Genomic DNA, 15,556 nt, shown 5'->3' with positions numbered 1-15,556 from the left:
TGCTGTTCGGTTCAGAAGCAGCCTGGCGGACACCGGAGCCACAATGAAGCCCCCGGCCCCTGTCCGCACCTGCGGCTTCACGCTGGTCCTGCTCTGGCTGCTGGCCGTCCTCCAGACCAACACTGCCCGGAAGGTAGCTGGCATCCACGGGTGCCTGAGTGCGTGCCTGTGCGTGAGCAACATGAACTGGGGAACGAGAGAATACGTCTGGGAAGTGGGCAAGAGCGTCTGTGTGTGCAGGCGTGTCAGTGTGTGTGCAAGCGTGTCAGTGTGTGTGTGCAAAGGAACGGTGCTGCCCACCTGCCAGGCACCACCCGAGGGCCTTACAGATATCCTCCCACTTAATAAAAGGGCTGATCCTATCTTTCCATTTTACAGATGAGGAAATGCAGTTTTGAGCCCCGTTCTATGGCTCCTGGCCGAGTGACCTCGGGGAAGTTATTTATGCTATGTCTCGGTTTCCTCATCTGTAAAACAGGGTTATAATGAACCTATTGAGAGAATTGTTGTGAAATCAAACCCATAGCACCTATAAAGTGCTTAGCACAATGCTGGGCGCAGAGCAAACCCTCGAGCACATAAACAAGCCACTCCGCACCTCTGTGATAAACCACACATGCAGCTAGACAGCGGTGCAAACACGAGCATTGTATGCGTGGGCAGGTAAGTGGTGCGTGGGTGCACATGTGTCCTTCCTCCAGGGGACCACCGACCTTGGGGCAAAGGGCATGTGAGTGGCAGAACTGGGGGGGTGCACTGTGGGGAAAGGGACAAAGAGGAAGAATCCCGGCTCTTAGAGTCTAGCCCCTCCGCTACCTCCAGGTTCTCCCAGCTCCCTTGGGCCCTGGCAGGGGGCTGGCAGGAGCTGTGTGCCCGTTTCCAAGGAGCCACAGCCTCCAGAAATCAAAGGACCTGTTCACTGCCCTTAGCTCTGGGGCAGCGCTAAGCCTGCACAGGAAGCTTCCTGACCCCACCGGCCTCACTTCTGCCCAAAGGATGAGTGTGGCCTCCCTTCCAGACACTGGGGCCCAGGCTGCCCCGCCCAGGCCGCATGCGTGTTCTCCAAGGGGCGCTGTGGGCCCTGCCCCCGGCACTGCGGGGTGGGGATGAAGCACACAGCTGCCTGATTTGAGGCGAGAGTGCCCGTGCAAGGCCTTGCGGGGTCAGCCTGAGGCGTGCTGCAGGCGGGCGGCGGCTGGGTGAGGCTGGGCTGGAGGCAGGCTTGGCCTCCTGCAGAGCGCTGCCCCGAGCTCGGTGGCGTTGGCACTCTCCGACCCCTTCTCCCTCACTGCTGCAGAATGGCATCGACATCTACAGCCTCACCGTGGACTCCAAGGTCTCGTCCCGGTTTTCCCACACGGTCGTCACCAGCCGGGTGGTCAATAGGGCCGACACTGTGCAGGAGGCCACCTTCCAGATGGAGCTGCCCAAGAAGGCCTTCCTCACCAACTTCTCCATGTAGGCGCCCCGCCCGCTCCTCACCCCGCGCCCGGTGCCCCATCTTCCCCCTCACTGAAGGGAGGCATGCAGGAGGCGTCTTCAGCTTTACGGAGGAGCCCCCCTCATCCGCCATCGCGGCGTGCCCAGGCCGCAGCAGAGAGCCATGGCATCTCTGTCTGTGCCTTCCGGGAGCACCAACTTAGCACATCCTGACGCCACACTCAGGCAGTTGGCAAGTCACCAAAGCCAGATTCTAGCGCAGAATGTGGACAACGTCCTAACCCCTGGACTGCCCCACAATGGGGAGTCACCCTGAGGAGGGGTCCTCCTTGGCTGCCCCAAACTGGGATGCCGCAGAGGGTGTTCCGCTCGGCCTCATCTGGGGTTTCTGTGGACTCTGAGCCAGTGCTGATCCTCACCCACTCTGTCCTCTGCTGACTCGGTTTTGCAATGTTTGCTAAATATCTGACCCTGGCCCTGGGAGAGGCCGTCACTGAGGACAGGGGAGAAGCTGCTCCCAGAAACAGTGAGGGCAGTGGCAGGGAACAGAGGAAGTGTCTTTTAGGCAGGGTCCCCAACATACCCTGGGGCCTCTGGGAAACGGCCAGACGGGCTTGGAGGGCTGGGGTCCCTGTGGTTGGCCCCTCTCTCCCACCCATATCCAACTCCGCAGCAGCCCCCACTCTCCCCACCCCAGAGCTCAGGTCTGTGCTGCCCACCATGCCCCACGAGCCTCGCAGCTGTGCCAGCCTTCGGCATGGGTGCCAGGGGAGGTAGGTTGCCATGGCACCTGCGGGGGGCCCAGGGCAGTCACCACCCCTCTCTGAACCCGGATGCTGTTGCGGCAGCAGATAGGGCAGCGGAGGGCAGGGTTCCCTGCTCCCCGACCTGGCCAGGAGCCCCGGGTACCGGGAACTGTCTCCGGGAGGGGGAGCCTGCTGCCCGCTCACAGCCCCCATCCTGGCCCAGAGTTAAGCTATAACCAGGAAGGTCAGGGAGGAGGGCCGTGGAGTCCCAGCGTGCTGACTGGGCCCTCTGCCACCCAGCTGCACCTTCCCACCCTGTCATGCCACCCCCTGGAGAAGCAGGCGCATGTGTACCTGCACAGCCCTGCTCGCCCCATACGGAGGTTCTGGAGGAGTCATTCTCCTGCCAGAGAAATAGCTCAGGCAGCTCTCAGCCCCAAAGGATGGGTGCGAGGAGCGTCCACCCCCCCAGAGTCCCAACCTCCCGTTGTCCAAAACCGACTTCCAGAGGGGCCCGCCCGGCAGAGTGCCTGCCTTGTGCCCAGCAGGACGGAGATGGCGCAGGGGCAGGGGCAGAGCCTGCAGCCTGTGCCTGGCTCCTCCTCAGTCTGGGCCCTGCCGGGCTGGGCGCCTCTGGGAACGGTCTGTGAGGGGCAAGGGCAGGTGGGGACGTGGGGCCAGCCTGGGCAGGCAAAGGGGGGCAGGATTCAACCCAGCATGGCCTCTGCGGCCTCCCTCCGCAGTCCCTTTCTGAAAGGCGTGTTACTAACACTGCGCTCGCCTCAGGGGAGGGGAGGCCCAGCGGCTTGTGGAGGCCCTGCCCTCACCCTGTGCCCCGCAGCGGAGGGGCCCCTCCCACCAGGCTCTCCTGCCCCCAGGACCATCGATGGCGTGACCTACCCCGGGAGCATCAAGAAGAAGGCTGCAGCCCAGGAGCAGTACAGCGCGGCCGTGGCCCAGGGCCAGAGCGCGGGCCTCGTCCAGTGAGCGGTGGGGGGAGGGGTGGCGTGGGGGCGGTGTAGACAGAGCCGCCCTGCCTCGACCCTTGGCCTTGCTCCCACCTCCAGGAGCCTTACCTCCCCCCACCTGGCCTGGAGCAGCAGGCCTGACACCCTCCTCTCCCAGGGCCACCGGGAGAAAGACGGAGCAGTTCCAGGTGTCGGTCAGCGTGGCCCCCTCTGCCAAGGTCACCTTCGAGCTGGTGTATGAGGAGCTGCTCCGGCGGCATCTGGGGGTGTACGAGCTGCTGCTGAAAGTGCAGCCCCAGCAGCCGGTCAAGCATCTGCAGGTACCTGGCACGATCTCTTCCCAGGAGGCCTCCTGGGTGACCCTTTCCCTGCTGAAGGTGACCCCTGTTTGCCTCTGAGCTTCCCGTGAGTCCCAACCCGGTCTCCCAGCTGACCCGGTGCCCCATGTCTTGCCTCCAGATGGACATTCACATCTTTGAGCCGCAGGGCATCAGCTTCCTGGAGACAGAGAGCACCTTCGTGACCAACGAGCTGGCAGACGCCCTCACCATCTCACAGAACGCGACCAAGGTGGGCCTGCCGAGGTCAGCAGGTGGGGCGAAGCCAAGGGCCCTGGCTTCAGTCTCGCCCTATGGGCCTGGAGGGAGTTGGGGAGACTCTCTGAGCTAGAGGGCTCCAGAGATCTCTGTGTCCATGCTGTCATCTGTCAAGGCCTGGGGAAGGACAGGGGCCCCTGGATGAGCCCTGAGGTCTGTGGGGGAAGGACTTGGAGTAGACTGATGTGAGGGCCCTAGGGCCACATGGAGGGGAGGAGACAGCTGATCCCACACAGCCTGAGCCCAGCCTCTGCTGCACAGCTCCAGGAACGGGACTCGCTCTCACACCCTCTCCCCTGCATGGAAGCAGGACATCAATAGCTCAGCCTGAGAGAAAGTTCCCTAGAAACCTGACCCAAGGCTGCATCCTGGAATTCAGACTTCCCAGTATACAACAGGGTAGATGGTGGTGTTGGCTTGGCCTCGCTGCGCCTCCCACCTTCAGCCCATTTCTTCCTCCAGGCTCACATCCTGTTCAAGCCAACACTCTCCCAGAAGCAAAAGTCCCCAAAGCAGCAGGACACAGTCCTGGATGGCAACCTCATCATCCGCTATGATGTGAACCGGACCCGCTCAGGGGGCTCCGTTCAGGTGGGTGGACTCCAGGCGAGAGCAGGCAACCTGGAAATCTGTCCACCCTCAAGGGTATGAGCTTGGGTGGTCTAGCAGAGGAAAATAACCACTCCTACTTAGCAGTGTGCACCAGGGTCTGGCACAGACAGAAAACAGGCAGTTTCGTTGTGTTGTCTGTCCCTGAAACTATCCTTTTCAGAGGCAGAAAAGTGTGTCTCTATGAAGAGCTGCTCTGTGTGGTTTCCTTCTTTACCTTTGCTGCCAGGTGGCTTATGGCTCAGTTTTGTGCTCAACTGCAGTAGCTTCTTTCATACTATTTTGTGATGTTATTATGCTTCCCTTTTATTCGTTTGTTAAGTCTTCCCTGTTCTGATGGATGTCAGATAAATGTCACACATTTATTGTGTCTGAACCTTTTAGGATAAGCCACGTCAAATACAAAAACAGATAGGAGGTAGTGTTGTAGGGAGTGTTCTAGTGAACTGTGCATGAGCAAGGGAAGCTTCTGTGGGAGAAGGGCTGGGCTGAGCCCTGAAATACGGTGAGGATTTGGGAAGACTAGCAGTGGGATGGAGATGAGGGTTTGGAACAAGGGGAGCATAGGAGCCCAGAGATTTGGGGTGAGGAAGCTGCCCCAGGCAGGGCAGGGCTGCAGCTCTGATTGCCTGGGTGTGGTCTCCCTCTGGCCGCAGATTGAGAACGGCTACTTTGTGCACTACTTTGCTCCCGAGGGCCTGTCCACAATACCCAAGAACGTGGTCTTTGTCATTGACAAGAGTGGCTCCATGAGCGGCAGGAAAATCCAGCAGGTGGGTCCCCTGGGCCAGGGCAGGGCCCTGAAAATTCCCAGGCCTCTCGCACCGTCAGCTGTGGTCCAGCAAGCACCCTCCCTCCTCCATCCTCCTGGGTGGGGGCTTCCAGGGGCCAAGGTCGGCCAGAGCATGGGGCAGCCTCTGCCCCTAGAGCATACACCATGTCCCCACCCCAGACAGGAGTCCGGGGATGCCAGCCCAAGGGCACATGAACCCTCAGGGAACCCCTCTGAGCTCCTTCTCCTCTCCCCCTGACCAGACCCGGGAAGCCCTAATCAAGATCCTGGATGACCTCAGCTCCAAAGATCAGTTCAACCTCATCGTGTTCAGCGGGAAGGCGGCCCAGTGGAAGCCGTCCCTGGTGCCAGCCTCAGCGGAGAACGTGAATGAGGCCAGGAGCTTCGCTGCCGACATCCAGGCCTTCGGAGGTGAGTGCCTCTGCAGCCCTGCCGTGGGGCTCCCGGCAGCTGCTGGGAGCCGCCTTGACAGCGTGTGCCCCCAGGGACCAACATCAACGAAGCGATGCAGATGGCCGTGCAGCTGCTGGACAGCAGCAACCGGGACGAGCTGCTGCCCGAGGGGAGCGTCTCCCTCGTCATCCTGCTCACCGACGGCGACCCCACCCAGGGTGAGGGCACTGCAGCACCTCCACGGCTCGCTGAGCCTGCACCTGGGCTTGCTGTGGCACCTGGGGCAGGGAGGGGCCTGCTGAGGCCCTTCTGTCTCTGAGGTTCCAGAAATATCCATTGTGCAAATCACTATTTTCTCACCCTCTTCCCAAACCCACGGGTCCAGGGGAGATCAACCCCACAAAGATCCAGGAGAACGTGCGGGAGGCCGTAGGTGGCCGGTACACCGTCTTCTGCCTGGGCTTCGGCTTCCACGTCAGCTACGCCTTCCTGGAGAAGCTGGCGCTGGACAACGGCGGCCTGGCCCGGCGCATCTACGAGGACTCGGACTCCGCCCTGCAGCTGCAGGTGCCGTGAGCATGGGCTGGACTGGGCAGAGCGCTGGGAAGACTCCAGGCTGGCCCTCGTGACACCCTCTTGTCCTGCAGGACTTCTACCAGGAGGTGGCCAACCCCTTGTTGACGGCAGTGGCCTTCGAGTACCCGAGCAGCGCCGTGGAGGAGGTCACGCGGGAAAGCTTCCCGCTCTTCTTCAAGGGCTCGGAGATGGTGGTGGCCGGGAAGCTCCGGGCCCAGAGCCCTGACGTGCTGTCAGCCAAAGTCAGCGGGCAGACGGTGAGTGTGGCCAAGCCATCTTGGAGGGGAAGGGCAGCTGGGGCAGCTACCACCTCTGCAGCCAGAGGAGCTGGGTTCAAATCCCAGACCCGCCAAGCTCCTCATCTCACAGTGCCCCGAGCCTCAGGTTTTCCCTCTGCTGCCTGTGGAGGGTGCCAGGCCCCACTGCGTGGGTTCACTGTAGAGATTCAAGAGACAAAGCAGTGATCCTCATGGGACCACCTGTGCTGTGACCAGAATAGGTAGGCACTCAGCAGTCTGTGCACCTGTGACAGTGGGAGACAGCAGGATTCCTTCCTAATTGTCATCTCCTCCTGTCCTCACACTGGCCCTCGTAGGCTGCAGTCAGGCAAGGAGGGCTGCTCCCGTTTCACAGATGAGCAAGCTGAGCTCCAATAAGATGGGCCTCTTGCCCTGGGGCCCCACTGCAGCAGGACCCCAAGCCCTGCTCACCACATGGTGCCCCGTCCTTGCCCAGCCTTCTCTGCCTCCTCCCAGGGAGCCCCTGTCATTCCACCATGGGAAACTGAGCACCTGCTCTGTGCCAGGCCCAGGGGAGACAGTGAAGAACGAGGCTGACCTCGCCCTGCCCTCATGGGACAGACAGTCGTGGCTACATCATCACACAAGCAAGGAGCTACAGGCTGGGATCTGACTGGGGACTCGGGAGAGCAGCGCCAGGGACCCCAACCTGGCCTGGGGACCAGGGAGGGCTTCCGGTGGAGTCTCAGCTGAGACTGAGGGATGAGTAGGAGGAGGGCGGAACCCGGATGGTGGAGTGAGGGAGGAATGTTTTGGGCTTGTGTGGCAGGAGGGCAGCACGTGTGGGGAGAGTGGCAGTGGGTGTCAGGGGCCCAGGACCTTGAGGGTCACGAGACGTGGCCCAGTGCCATGATGACTGTCGGCACAGGCAAGCCTCCTGGCTTCAAACCCAGCTCTGCCACCTCCCAGAGGTGAGATGTGGGGAAGCCACTTAACCTCCCTGTGCCTTAGTTTCCTCCTGCGTAAAAATGGGAGTAAGTCACGTGCCCACCTCATAAAGTCCCTGTGTGAGTGATATCTGGTCCAGCATAGAAATTCCACACGTATGGGCAGCTGATATTAGCCTGGAATCCATGTGTTCCCAAAGTGTGGAACCCCCGGTGACTGAGGGTGGTTCACAGACAGACATGTCTTTGTTTTAAAAGTAGTTATGTATTTGTTTTACTGTGTATTTTGAAAAGTATGACTCAAACCTCAGATGTAAGATTTCACAGATATTATTACTTAAGATAAGGCCAAGTAAAAAGCGCTAGTCTATTTAAAATTAAAGAAAAACATGAAACAATTAGCTGTACATGTGGGCAGGGCAAAATCCGTGCAGGCGGCCCCGTGTGCCCTGGGCGACAGACACAGGAGGCTGGTGCCAGGCGGGCCGGATCTGATCCACCTTGTAGAAAGGTCTCTTAGCTGCGGGGGAGCTCCGATAAGAGAGGCTTGGGGGTCCTTTGCCCTCAGACCCCGTTTCCCAGGCTGCGAGCTGGGTCAGCCTGTGACACAGGCCATTCCCTGGGGGTAGAAGCAGCCAGTCCACACAGAGCTGGGGCATTCGCTTCCCTGTCATTGTCCCCCAGTGACCAGCCCCAGCAGAGGGGCTAACTCAGGCAGGGGTCGGTTGTTGGGGTGGATGGGGCCCCAACTCCAGAGCCATGACACCTGAGTTCTGGTCTCAACTCTGCCACTGATGCTGCAGAAGGCCCTTCCCTCTCTGTCCCTTTGCCCCATCTTTGAGGTTAGGGTGGGCAGTACATGGGATCCCCTCTGCTCCACATTGCACTTGCAAATCCTTCCTGCTGCCATTCCTTCTCTGATCTGGGGTTCTGACTCCATCCTCATTTTCCTTTCTCCCAAGGGGTCAGCTAATCTGATTTCCTGCCTCTGCACCTGCCTTGTGGCACCTGGGGTGGTTTGCTCCCTTTTATTTCCACCTCCTGCTCATCCTTGCAGCTCTGTGACTCAGTCCCTCACTACCCCCTCAAAGGAAGTGCAGTCCTTAGTCAGTGCATGGGACCTGCCCCAGCTCTGACACAGAAGAGCTCAGAAGTGACAGGCCAGGTGCGGATGTCAGGCCCTCGCTGTCCTGCCCTGACTGGGCCCCTCTTTTCAGCATACACAGAACATCACCTTCCAAACGGAGTCCAGTGTGGCAGAGCAGGAGGAGGAGTTCCGGAGCCCCAAGTACATCTTCCACAACTTCATGGAGCGACTCTGGGCATACCTGACTATCCAGCAACTGCTGGAGCAAAGGTGACAGTGGCCCTGGCCCTCACGGGCCACTTCCGCAGGACACTCGCCATGCCTGTTGCTGGTGGGGCAGGCACAGCTGGCATGAGGCATCCCCTAGTCGTGGAGAGAGGGTGGTTGGACATCGTGTCTGAGCTCCCTGCTCTCCCAGAGGGACCTCCCAGAAGGGGCTGGTTGGGAAGGAGAATCTTTGCTGGCGTCCAGCGACCTGTTGGGCTCTGATGTCCTCAACCTACAGTGTTTCTGCCTCGGACGCCGACCGGCAGGCCCTCGAGACTCGAGCTCTCAACTTATCGCTGCACTACAGCTTTGTCACTCCTCTTACGTCTATGGTGGTCACCAAACCCGAAGGCCAAGAACAGTCTCAAGTTGCTGAGAAACCTGCGGAAGACGGTGGGTGGGGGCTAGGATCCCACCCTCCCAGGCAGCAGGGCTAGACCCAGCATTCCCCCCGCGCCTACCCCTGCAGCCGGCCAACGCCCCAACCCTGCCATCCACAGACTCCCAGGAGCCCCGGAGACCCATCCGATTTCACTGATGAGAAAACCAAGGCCAGGTCTCTTGGCTCCCCAAATTCACTGCACTATGTAGTTCTGGGGTTGGGTAGCAGGATTAAACATAAGCATTTCAAATTGATCAAAAACCGCCCTGATAATCAATCAATCTCTCTCTCTCCCTCTCTCTCCCTCCCTCCCTCTCTCTCCCTCTCTCTCCCTCTCTCTCCCTCTCTCTCTCTCTCTCTCCCTCTCTCTCCCTCTGTCTTTGTTTTATCCAGAAAATAGACACAAGAACGTTCACTCAGGTAAAGGCCAAGTATCCTCAAAGGCTGGGCTAGGTGGTGGTCCGCTGACACAGGGCCCAGGGTACGAGCCCCTTGAGGTCACTGTCCAGGGCCCAGGTCTACCCCAAGCCTCTCCAGCCTCACCTTGCTGCCAGGAGATGGCGTCTGACCAAGCACGTGGTGCATTTAGTCACCTGTTCATTCAGATATTGGCTGCCCCTCAGCCCCACCCCTGGCACCAGGGTCACAACCCCCAGTCCACCCCCCAGCCAAAGAAAGGTAGGTCCAAGAAGCAAACCAAGGTCTCACTGATTTCCAGGTCAAACTCACCTTGGATCTCGTGTCGTAGGAGGTCGGCAGTCCAGAATAACAGGTGGCAAAGAAGAGTGGTGGGGGGGAGATTGATGGGACCTTGGCCCCTAGCTGTCAGGGGGAGTGCCTTCTCTGGCTCACCTGGCTGGTGACAGGCCCGGTACTTAAGTTCAGGTGTGTCTGATTAGGGATCAGCCTTGAGGACTCTTCCCTTGCCCATAGAAGAAGATGGAGTGCACAAGGTAGTTTGAGGGGTGCTGCAGGGGGAAGCCTGACACCCCGGGGGAGGTTCCAGGGGGGTCATTGTCTCCGGGCGTGGGAGGGGGAGCACCTGCCCTCTCCACATCCCACTCTGGGGCGGGGCCCGACCCCTGGCTGTGAGGGCCCACACACTGCCTCAGAGAATTCCGCGTGCGTCAATTTTTCCAAAGCTGGAGCTTCTGGCATGCCACTGCGTTTCGGACTTGGAGTTCCCAGCTCCTCAAAGATGCGTGGACCCCCGGGACCTCCACATGCTCCTGATTTTATTTTTGCAAACTGGGAAGACGGGCTACCGACCTCCGCGTTCTGTAAGCCACTTCCTGGCCCGCTGACGGCCTCAGTTTCCTCAAGGCGATCACCGAACCCCCTCCCCCCAGAGTAGGATGAGACAAAGCACGAAGCACCAGGTCCCTCAAGAGCAGTGGCTGGGGCATGATGCTGAGTGATGGGGGTCGGCCCAATCCGGGGCACACAGAGCAGCGTTTCCTGGGGGACTGCCCTCGCCCGCCCAGCTCTCCCCCGGCCACCCCTTTGCCTGGTCCTTGGCATTGCATTCCTGGGTGTGAGCTCTCCTGCGCTCCACGGCGTGGTGTGAGCTCTTCCAGCTGTCCCTGGGTCTGCAGGCCACAGCCTTGACAGAGCAGCCCCCCACTCCTGTGCAGAGGGGCCCCTGGGGGCCGCAAGGGCTCATGGCGGGGCTGTCTGGGACAGTCATCGCCCGCCCTTCCTCCCAGCCACCGCCTCCCCCACCCAGCTGTGGACTTCAGGCGTCCCCTCCACAAGGCAGGACTTTATTTGTCCTTTATTTTCACTGAATAGGATTCACTGTACTCTGGAGGCTGACTCATGATGAAACCTTCTAGAAAGGGAGGGCTTCCTCCATTCACAAAGCCAACTAAGGTCCCTTGAACTGTTTCTGATCCCCAAGTCTGTACTCAGACACAGCCGCAGAGCCAGGCTAGACCTGTCTCACGGCGATTTCCCTGATAGCGGGCTCCTCTGTTTGGAACTCTCCGCGCGGAGGCTATTCTAGGTGGGGCGTGTGTGTGGCGGGGTTGGAGGGGCTGGCGCCTGGCGGGCAGCAGGTGGCAGGTGGCAGGGATGGCTGGAGGGCACACTCATTGTTCTGAGCCTCACTGCCTTCCCCCTGTTTGTTCCCCCATGCTCCTGCACTAACGCCTGCTCCAGCGCCGTCAGCCACCTCAAATCCTGGACGAGCTATGTCACATGGCGCGGATATAAAAACCAAAGGTGTCCCCCAGGCCAGAGCCCCTGGAGTAGTTTGTGTCTTAATGGGGAGACCCGGGAGGGGAGAGCCCTGGGGGTGTCCATGAACCAGTCCTAGTGTGGAAGTGCAGAGGGAGCCCCGGCACACCATCCACCCCTCCACCCCCCATCCACTCCACCCCTCGACGCCCTGCCCCCAGGGAGGGGCAGCCTAAACCCAGACTTTTTCTTCTTTCAGCAACAACTACAACAGCCCCAGCCCCAGGTAAGTTGCCAACCCCCTCGGCCTTCCCCACCCCTGTCCCCCAGCCCGCTCTCCCTGCCCCAGGAGCCTTGCACTGCTGTCCCAGCCCCCATCCAGGCTCCCTCCGTAATCCTGCTGCCGCCTGGGCAGAGCGTGGAGCACCTCTGTGTGGACTTCAGGCACTCTCAGGGGCCAATGAACCTGCTCTCAGACCCTGACCAAGGTGAGAGGTGCATACCCGCCATCCACCTGAGACCCAGACACCACTCACACATGCTAGTACCCACCCACAGAGATACGTGCAGCGTGCACAGACCTGGCCCCGGGCAGGCCCATCCCAGGTCATGGCACAGTCACGCCCCCACCCCCGACACTGGCATTCACACAGCCATGCCACAGGCCTTTCACTGGGCAGCGCACGTGCAGGTCTGGGTGGCCCGGGTGCAGATAAGCACCGTGGCTGCGTGGAAGTGAGCTGGGAGGAGCCAGAGCTCCTGGGGGTGAAGGGAGCTGCGTGGGTTCACACGGGAGTAGCAGGGCCTTGGCAGGTGAGCAGAGGAAGGGGCGAGGATGTTCCAGTCGGGGGGATTGGTGCCTGCAGAGCACAGAGCCCTGAGAGATGGGACCCCAGTGGGTGTGCAGGAGGGAATGGCCGGAGGAGGTATGTGTGCCTGTCGGGCCTCACTGGCTGAGTGGAGGCGGCGGGTCAGACACAGAGACGACACCACTCGGATGCTCTGCAGCGCTATGCAGAGCCATGGCACGGCCACGGCTGCCTTGCTCCTCCCAGATCCACATGGTCCCCCACTTCGTCACCTAGGCCGCGAGGCTGTCTGTCCCTGAGGGTGGGAGGGTCAATTCTCTGTCTCACCCTTGGCCCCAGCCTCTAGCTCAGAGCCAGGCACACCATGAGGGAGTTACGAAGGCTGCTGATTTGAGACCAGACCTCCCTTCTCAGAGGCCTCATCTGAGAGTGGCTGTCACCAAGGGCCGGGGGCCCCTCCAAAGCCACATGGGATGAGGGAGGAGTGCAGAGACTGGGAGCCAGGAGCCCGGCGCCCAGTGGGCCGGAATGCCGGGGAGAGGGCTGCCCCTGCGGAGGCAAGCTGGCGCAGACTCCAGGGGATGGAATCAGGGAGGGCTCCCGGTGAGGACAGCGTCCAGCCCTGGCTGGGGCCGCAGCTTTGACCTCCCTGGTCCTGCCCTCACAGGGCTTGAGGTGACCGGCCAGTATGAGGAGAAGGTAGCTGGGTTCTCATGGATCGAGGTGACCTTCAAGAACCCCCAGCTGCAGGTTCATGTGTCCCCTGAGCACGTAGTGGTCACTCGGAACCGAAGAAACTCTGTGTACAAGTGGAAGGAGACGCTGTTCTCGGTGATGCCCGGGTAAGCCCCACTCTGGGGGCCCCCAGGGAGAGGTGACCCCTCAGGCCTCATTGGCTGATGATGTGCTGACGGGTAGTCTGAGGCCACAGACCTGAGGATGGAGTGGCCGCACTCGCAGGAGCGCCAGAGATGCAGAAGCCCTGTACCCCTACAGCGCTGCAGGGCACTGAGCAGCTGTCCTGGGGACCTGGTGCCCCTCACACCTGGCCCGGGTCACTATCCCGTGCAGGAGGCAGTGTGGGTCGGAGCTAGCTCTGCTGCTAATCCTGGGCAGCCTGGGGTAGGCCTCCTAGCCCCCATAAGCCTCAGCTTCCTCACTGATAGCTAGGGATCATCGTCCCAGCCCATAGCCAGAAGGCTGGGGATCCCAGTGAGTGAGTGTAGCAGGGGAGCCCCGTGCCACCAGGTGGCATGGTGCCCACTGGGCAGGCCACAGTGAGAAGCCCAAGAGCACTGTCCACAGGGCAGATTATAAATGTTGTCCTCATGTCCTCTTGGAGCTCTGGTGAGGAGGGACAAGTCTAGCTGACCTCAAATACTGGGCAGCCGCTGGGTAGTGGAGGCAGAAGACGACCTCTTCTGGGTGGCGTGGCTGCCCCTGTGGGCCTTTCAGGGGCAGCTGTCCCGCTCCAGAAATCACCAGGGGCCTCAGGGACTTGCTGCAGAGCCTGGCCCTCAGCGGGCAGTGCCCTGCCAGCCCCCAGCTGGTGCCATAGCCCATCTTTCCCAAGTGTGGAGAGCCTTGTCCATCGCCACCCCACCGGGCCCTTTGGCGGGGACTCATCTCCACCCAACCAATGAGTGCACACCCAGCAAAGCCAAGGCCATCTGAGAACCTTGCCAATTGCATAAAAGATCTTGATGTTTCTTGTTATCTGATAGATTCCCAAAAATCAATAGCTCATCTATGCTGAGAAAATGAAATGAAGAATGCTATGAATTATAGTGATAGAAAGTCCAGATACTTGTATGAGCTACAGAACATAGAAATAAAAACAGACAGCGTCTTTAGCTTGAATTGGATCAACAGGACAGTGCACGTTCAGGGCGATTCCATTTCAATTAGCTTCAGATTAACAGCAGGGTCTTATTCAATGTGCTTAAAGGAGCCTAACATTCATGAGAAAACCAAAAATGCAAGAATCTCAAAGATTATTGTAAGTAACAAAGGAGGGGATAGGATGAGAAGAAACTTACCCTCTCAACATTGAAACACATGATTAAACCCCAGTCACCAAAAGAAAGTGGCACCAGCCATAAAAGCAAAAGGGACAGAGTCATCAGAGAAATCCCTAAATCACATAAAACTAATTTGTGAGAAACCAAATTTAAGAAAACCAGAGGCAAAAGAACCATTCTTTTATAAATAATGCTGAGGAAACCAGATATCATCAAGTTGATTTTGGTCTTGTTTTACCATTGAGGAAAATGCAACCTGAAAGATCGAAGGGACTTCCCACCAAGGCCACACTGTGACCTCCTGACAAGAAGGGAGGCCAGCCCAGTCCCCCCAGACTGCTGAGGGTCCGCGAGGGTGTGTCTGTCTTCCTGCTCAGGACACTGGGTTTCTCGCAGCCTGAAGATGACCATGGACAAGACGGGTCTCCTGCTGCTCAGTGGCCCAGACAAAGTGACCATCGGCCTGCTGTCCTGGGATGGCCCTGGGGAGGGGCTCCGGCTCCTTCTGCGTGACACTGACCGCTTCTCCAGCCACGTCGGCGGGATCCTCGGTACTCTGCCTGTAGCCCAGGGTCGGGGTCCTCAGAAGCCACCGCTGCCCGGGAGCAGGCAGCGTCCCTCACCTGCACATCTCCTGGGCTGTCTTTACCCCTTGCTGACCCGCCCTTTGTACCTCAGGCCAGTTTTACCAGGAGGTGCTCTGGGGGCCCCCAGAAGCGTCAGACGACAGCAAACGCACACTGAGGGTTCAAGGCAGTGACTACTCTGCTACGAGGTGACTCAGCACAGGCAGGCCGCTGAGCCTGGCTGGGGCAGGGTGGGAGGGAGAGGCCAGGAGCTGGCTCTGCAGGCCCCCACTCCTGCTGTCCTTGCCCAGGAACTTGCCAGCTCTCAGGGCCCCACAAAGGGTGGCCAACTCAGACCCACAGAAAACATACCGGCCCTCGAGCCAATGTCAGTTGGCTGGGGACAGTAGGAACCTCTCCCTATTCACACCCCAAACTCTCAGAGCCCTGACTCTGAAGGCCATACTCTCTGGGTGACTGGGCATTGTTGGCCTTTGCCGGAGGGAATTCTAGAGGGACACTGGGACTTGGCACCCTCCACGTTCCTGTCCCTAGCTGTCCTCTTCTTCCCACCACAGCTAAGAATTACTTGCCACTTGTCTGTCTGTCTTTCCATCCCAGAGAGCTCAAGGTGGATTATCGGGTGGAGGCCCCAGGAACAGAAATTTCTTGCTGGTCTGTGCAGCTGTAGTCCTGGTGACAGGAGCTGTGCCTGCTATGTACACTCGGCTGCCACCCTGCAAATGCAGGGTCACCTGTGGGCCTGGACCACAGTGGGGGAAGGGATTCCCACTCATTACAAATAAAGAAAGTGGGTGCGAGCACAGGGAGTAGGTGTTTCTGGTTCTTTCTGGCCAAATCCCAGGGCCTCAGAGTCACATCCTGAACACAGTGTTGTGGAACATGGACTCTTCCCCTGTCAGCTCTCAAGGGCCTGTG

General features: G+C 59.6%; 1 protein-coding gene across 5 annotated transcripts; it reads left to right on the top strand.

Annotated features, from left to right (window-relative positions):
- Nucleotides 1–15,447, top strand: ITIH4 (inter-alpha-trypsin inhibitor heavy chain 4). 5 transcript variants are annotated; one of them, XM_012771567.2, is made up of 24 exons: nucleotides 1–133; nucleotides 1,298–1,458; nucleotides 3,065–3,169; nucleotides 3,312–3,474; nucleotides 3,614–3,724; nucleotides 4,213–4,341; nucleotides 5,016–5,132; nucleotides 5,395–5,563; nucleotides 5,638–5,763; nucleotides 5,931–6,112; nucleotides 6,193–6,378; nucleotides 8,525–8,664; nucleotides 8,900–9,054; nucleotides 9,437–9,463; nucleotides 9,762–9,815; nucleotides 9,943–9,996; nucleotides 10,186–10,323; nucleotides 11,204–11,266; nucleotides 11,481–11,507; nucleotides 11,593–11,709; nucleotides 12,698–12,872; nucleotides 14,448–14,602; nucleotides 14,730–14,826; nucleotides 15,239–15,447. In XM_012771567.2, exons 1-24 carry the CDS (start codon nucleotides 44–46, stop codon nucleotides 15,306–15,308), a joined length of 2,811 nt encoding a protein of 936 aa, XP_012627021.2. In that variant the 5' UTR covers nucleotides 1–43; the 3' UTR covers nucleotides 15,309–15,447. The 5 variants fall into 5 exon arrangements, with proteins under 5 accessions (XP_012627021.2, XP_075864573.1, XP_012627024.2 ...); XM_076008458.1 differs by lacking the exon at nucleotides 9,437–9,463; XM_012771570.2 differs by lacking the exon at nucleotides 9,943–9,996.
- The last annotated feature ends 109 nt before the right edge of the window (nucleotides 15,448–15,556 follow it).

The sequence above is a fragment of the Microcebus murinus genome, chromosome 1, assembly GCF_040939455.1.
Source record: "Microcebus murinus isolate Inina chromosome 1, M.murinus_Inina_mat1.0, whole genome shotgun sequence".
NCBI classification, from domain to species: Eukaryota; Metazoa; Chordata; class Mammalia; order Primates; family Cheirogaleidae; genus Microcebus; species Microcebus murinus.
This window is presented reverse-complemented; position numbering and strand designations above follow the sequence as displayed.

What these genes read in the sequence shown, in the direction of transcription:
- ITIH4 (XM_012771567.2), top strand. Translation starts at nt 44, where the DNA reads ATGAAGCCCCCGGCCCCTGTCCGCACCTGCGGCTTCACGCTGGTCCTG. An exon ending in TCTCACAGAACGCGACCAAG is followed by an intron (nt 3,725 to 4,212) that starts GTGGGCCTGCCG and finishes TTCTTCCTCCAG; the next exon opens with GCTCACATCCTGTTCAAGCC. An exon ending in GCGGCAGGAAAATCCAGCAG is followed by an intron (nt 5,133 to 5,394) that starts GTGGGTCCCCTG and finishes CCCCCTGACCAG; the next exon opens with ACCCGGGAAGCCCTAATCAA.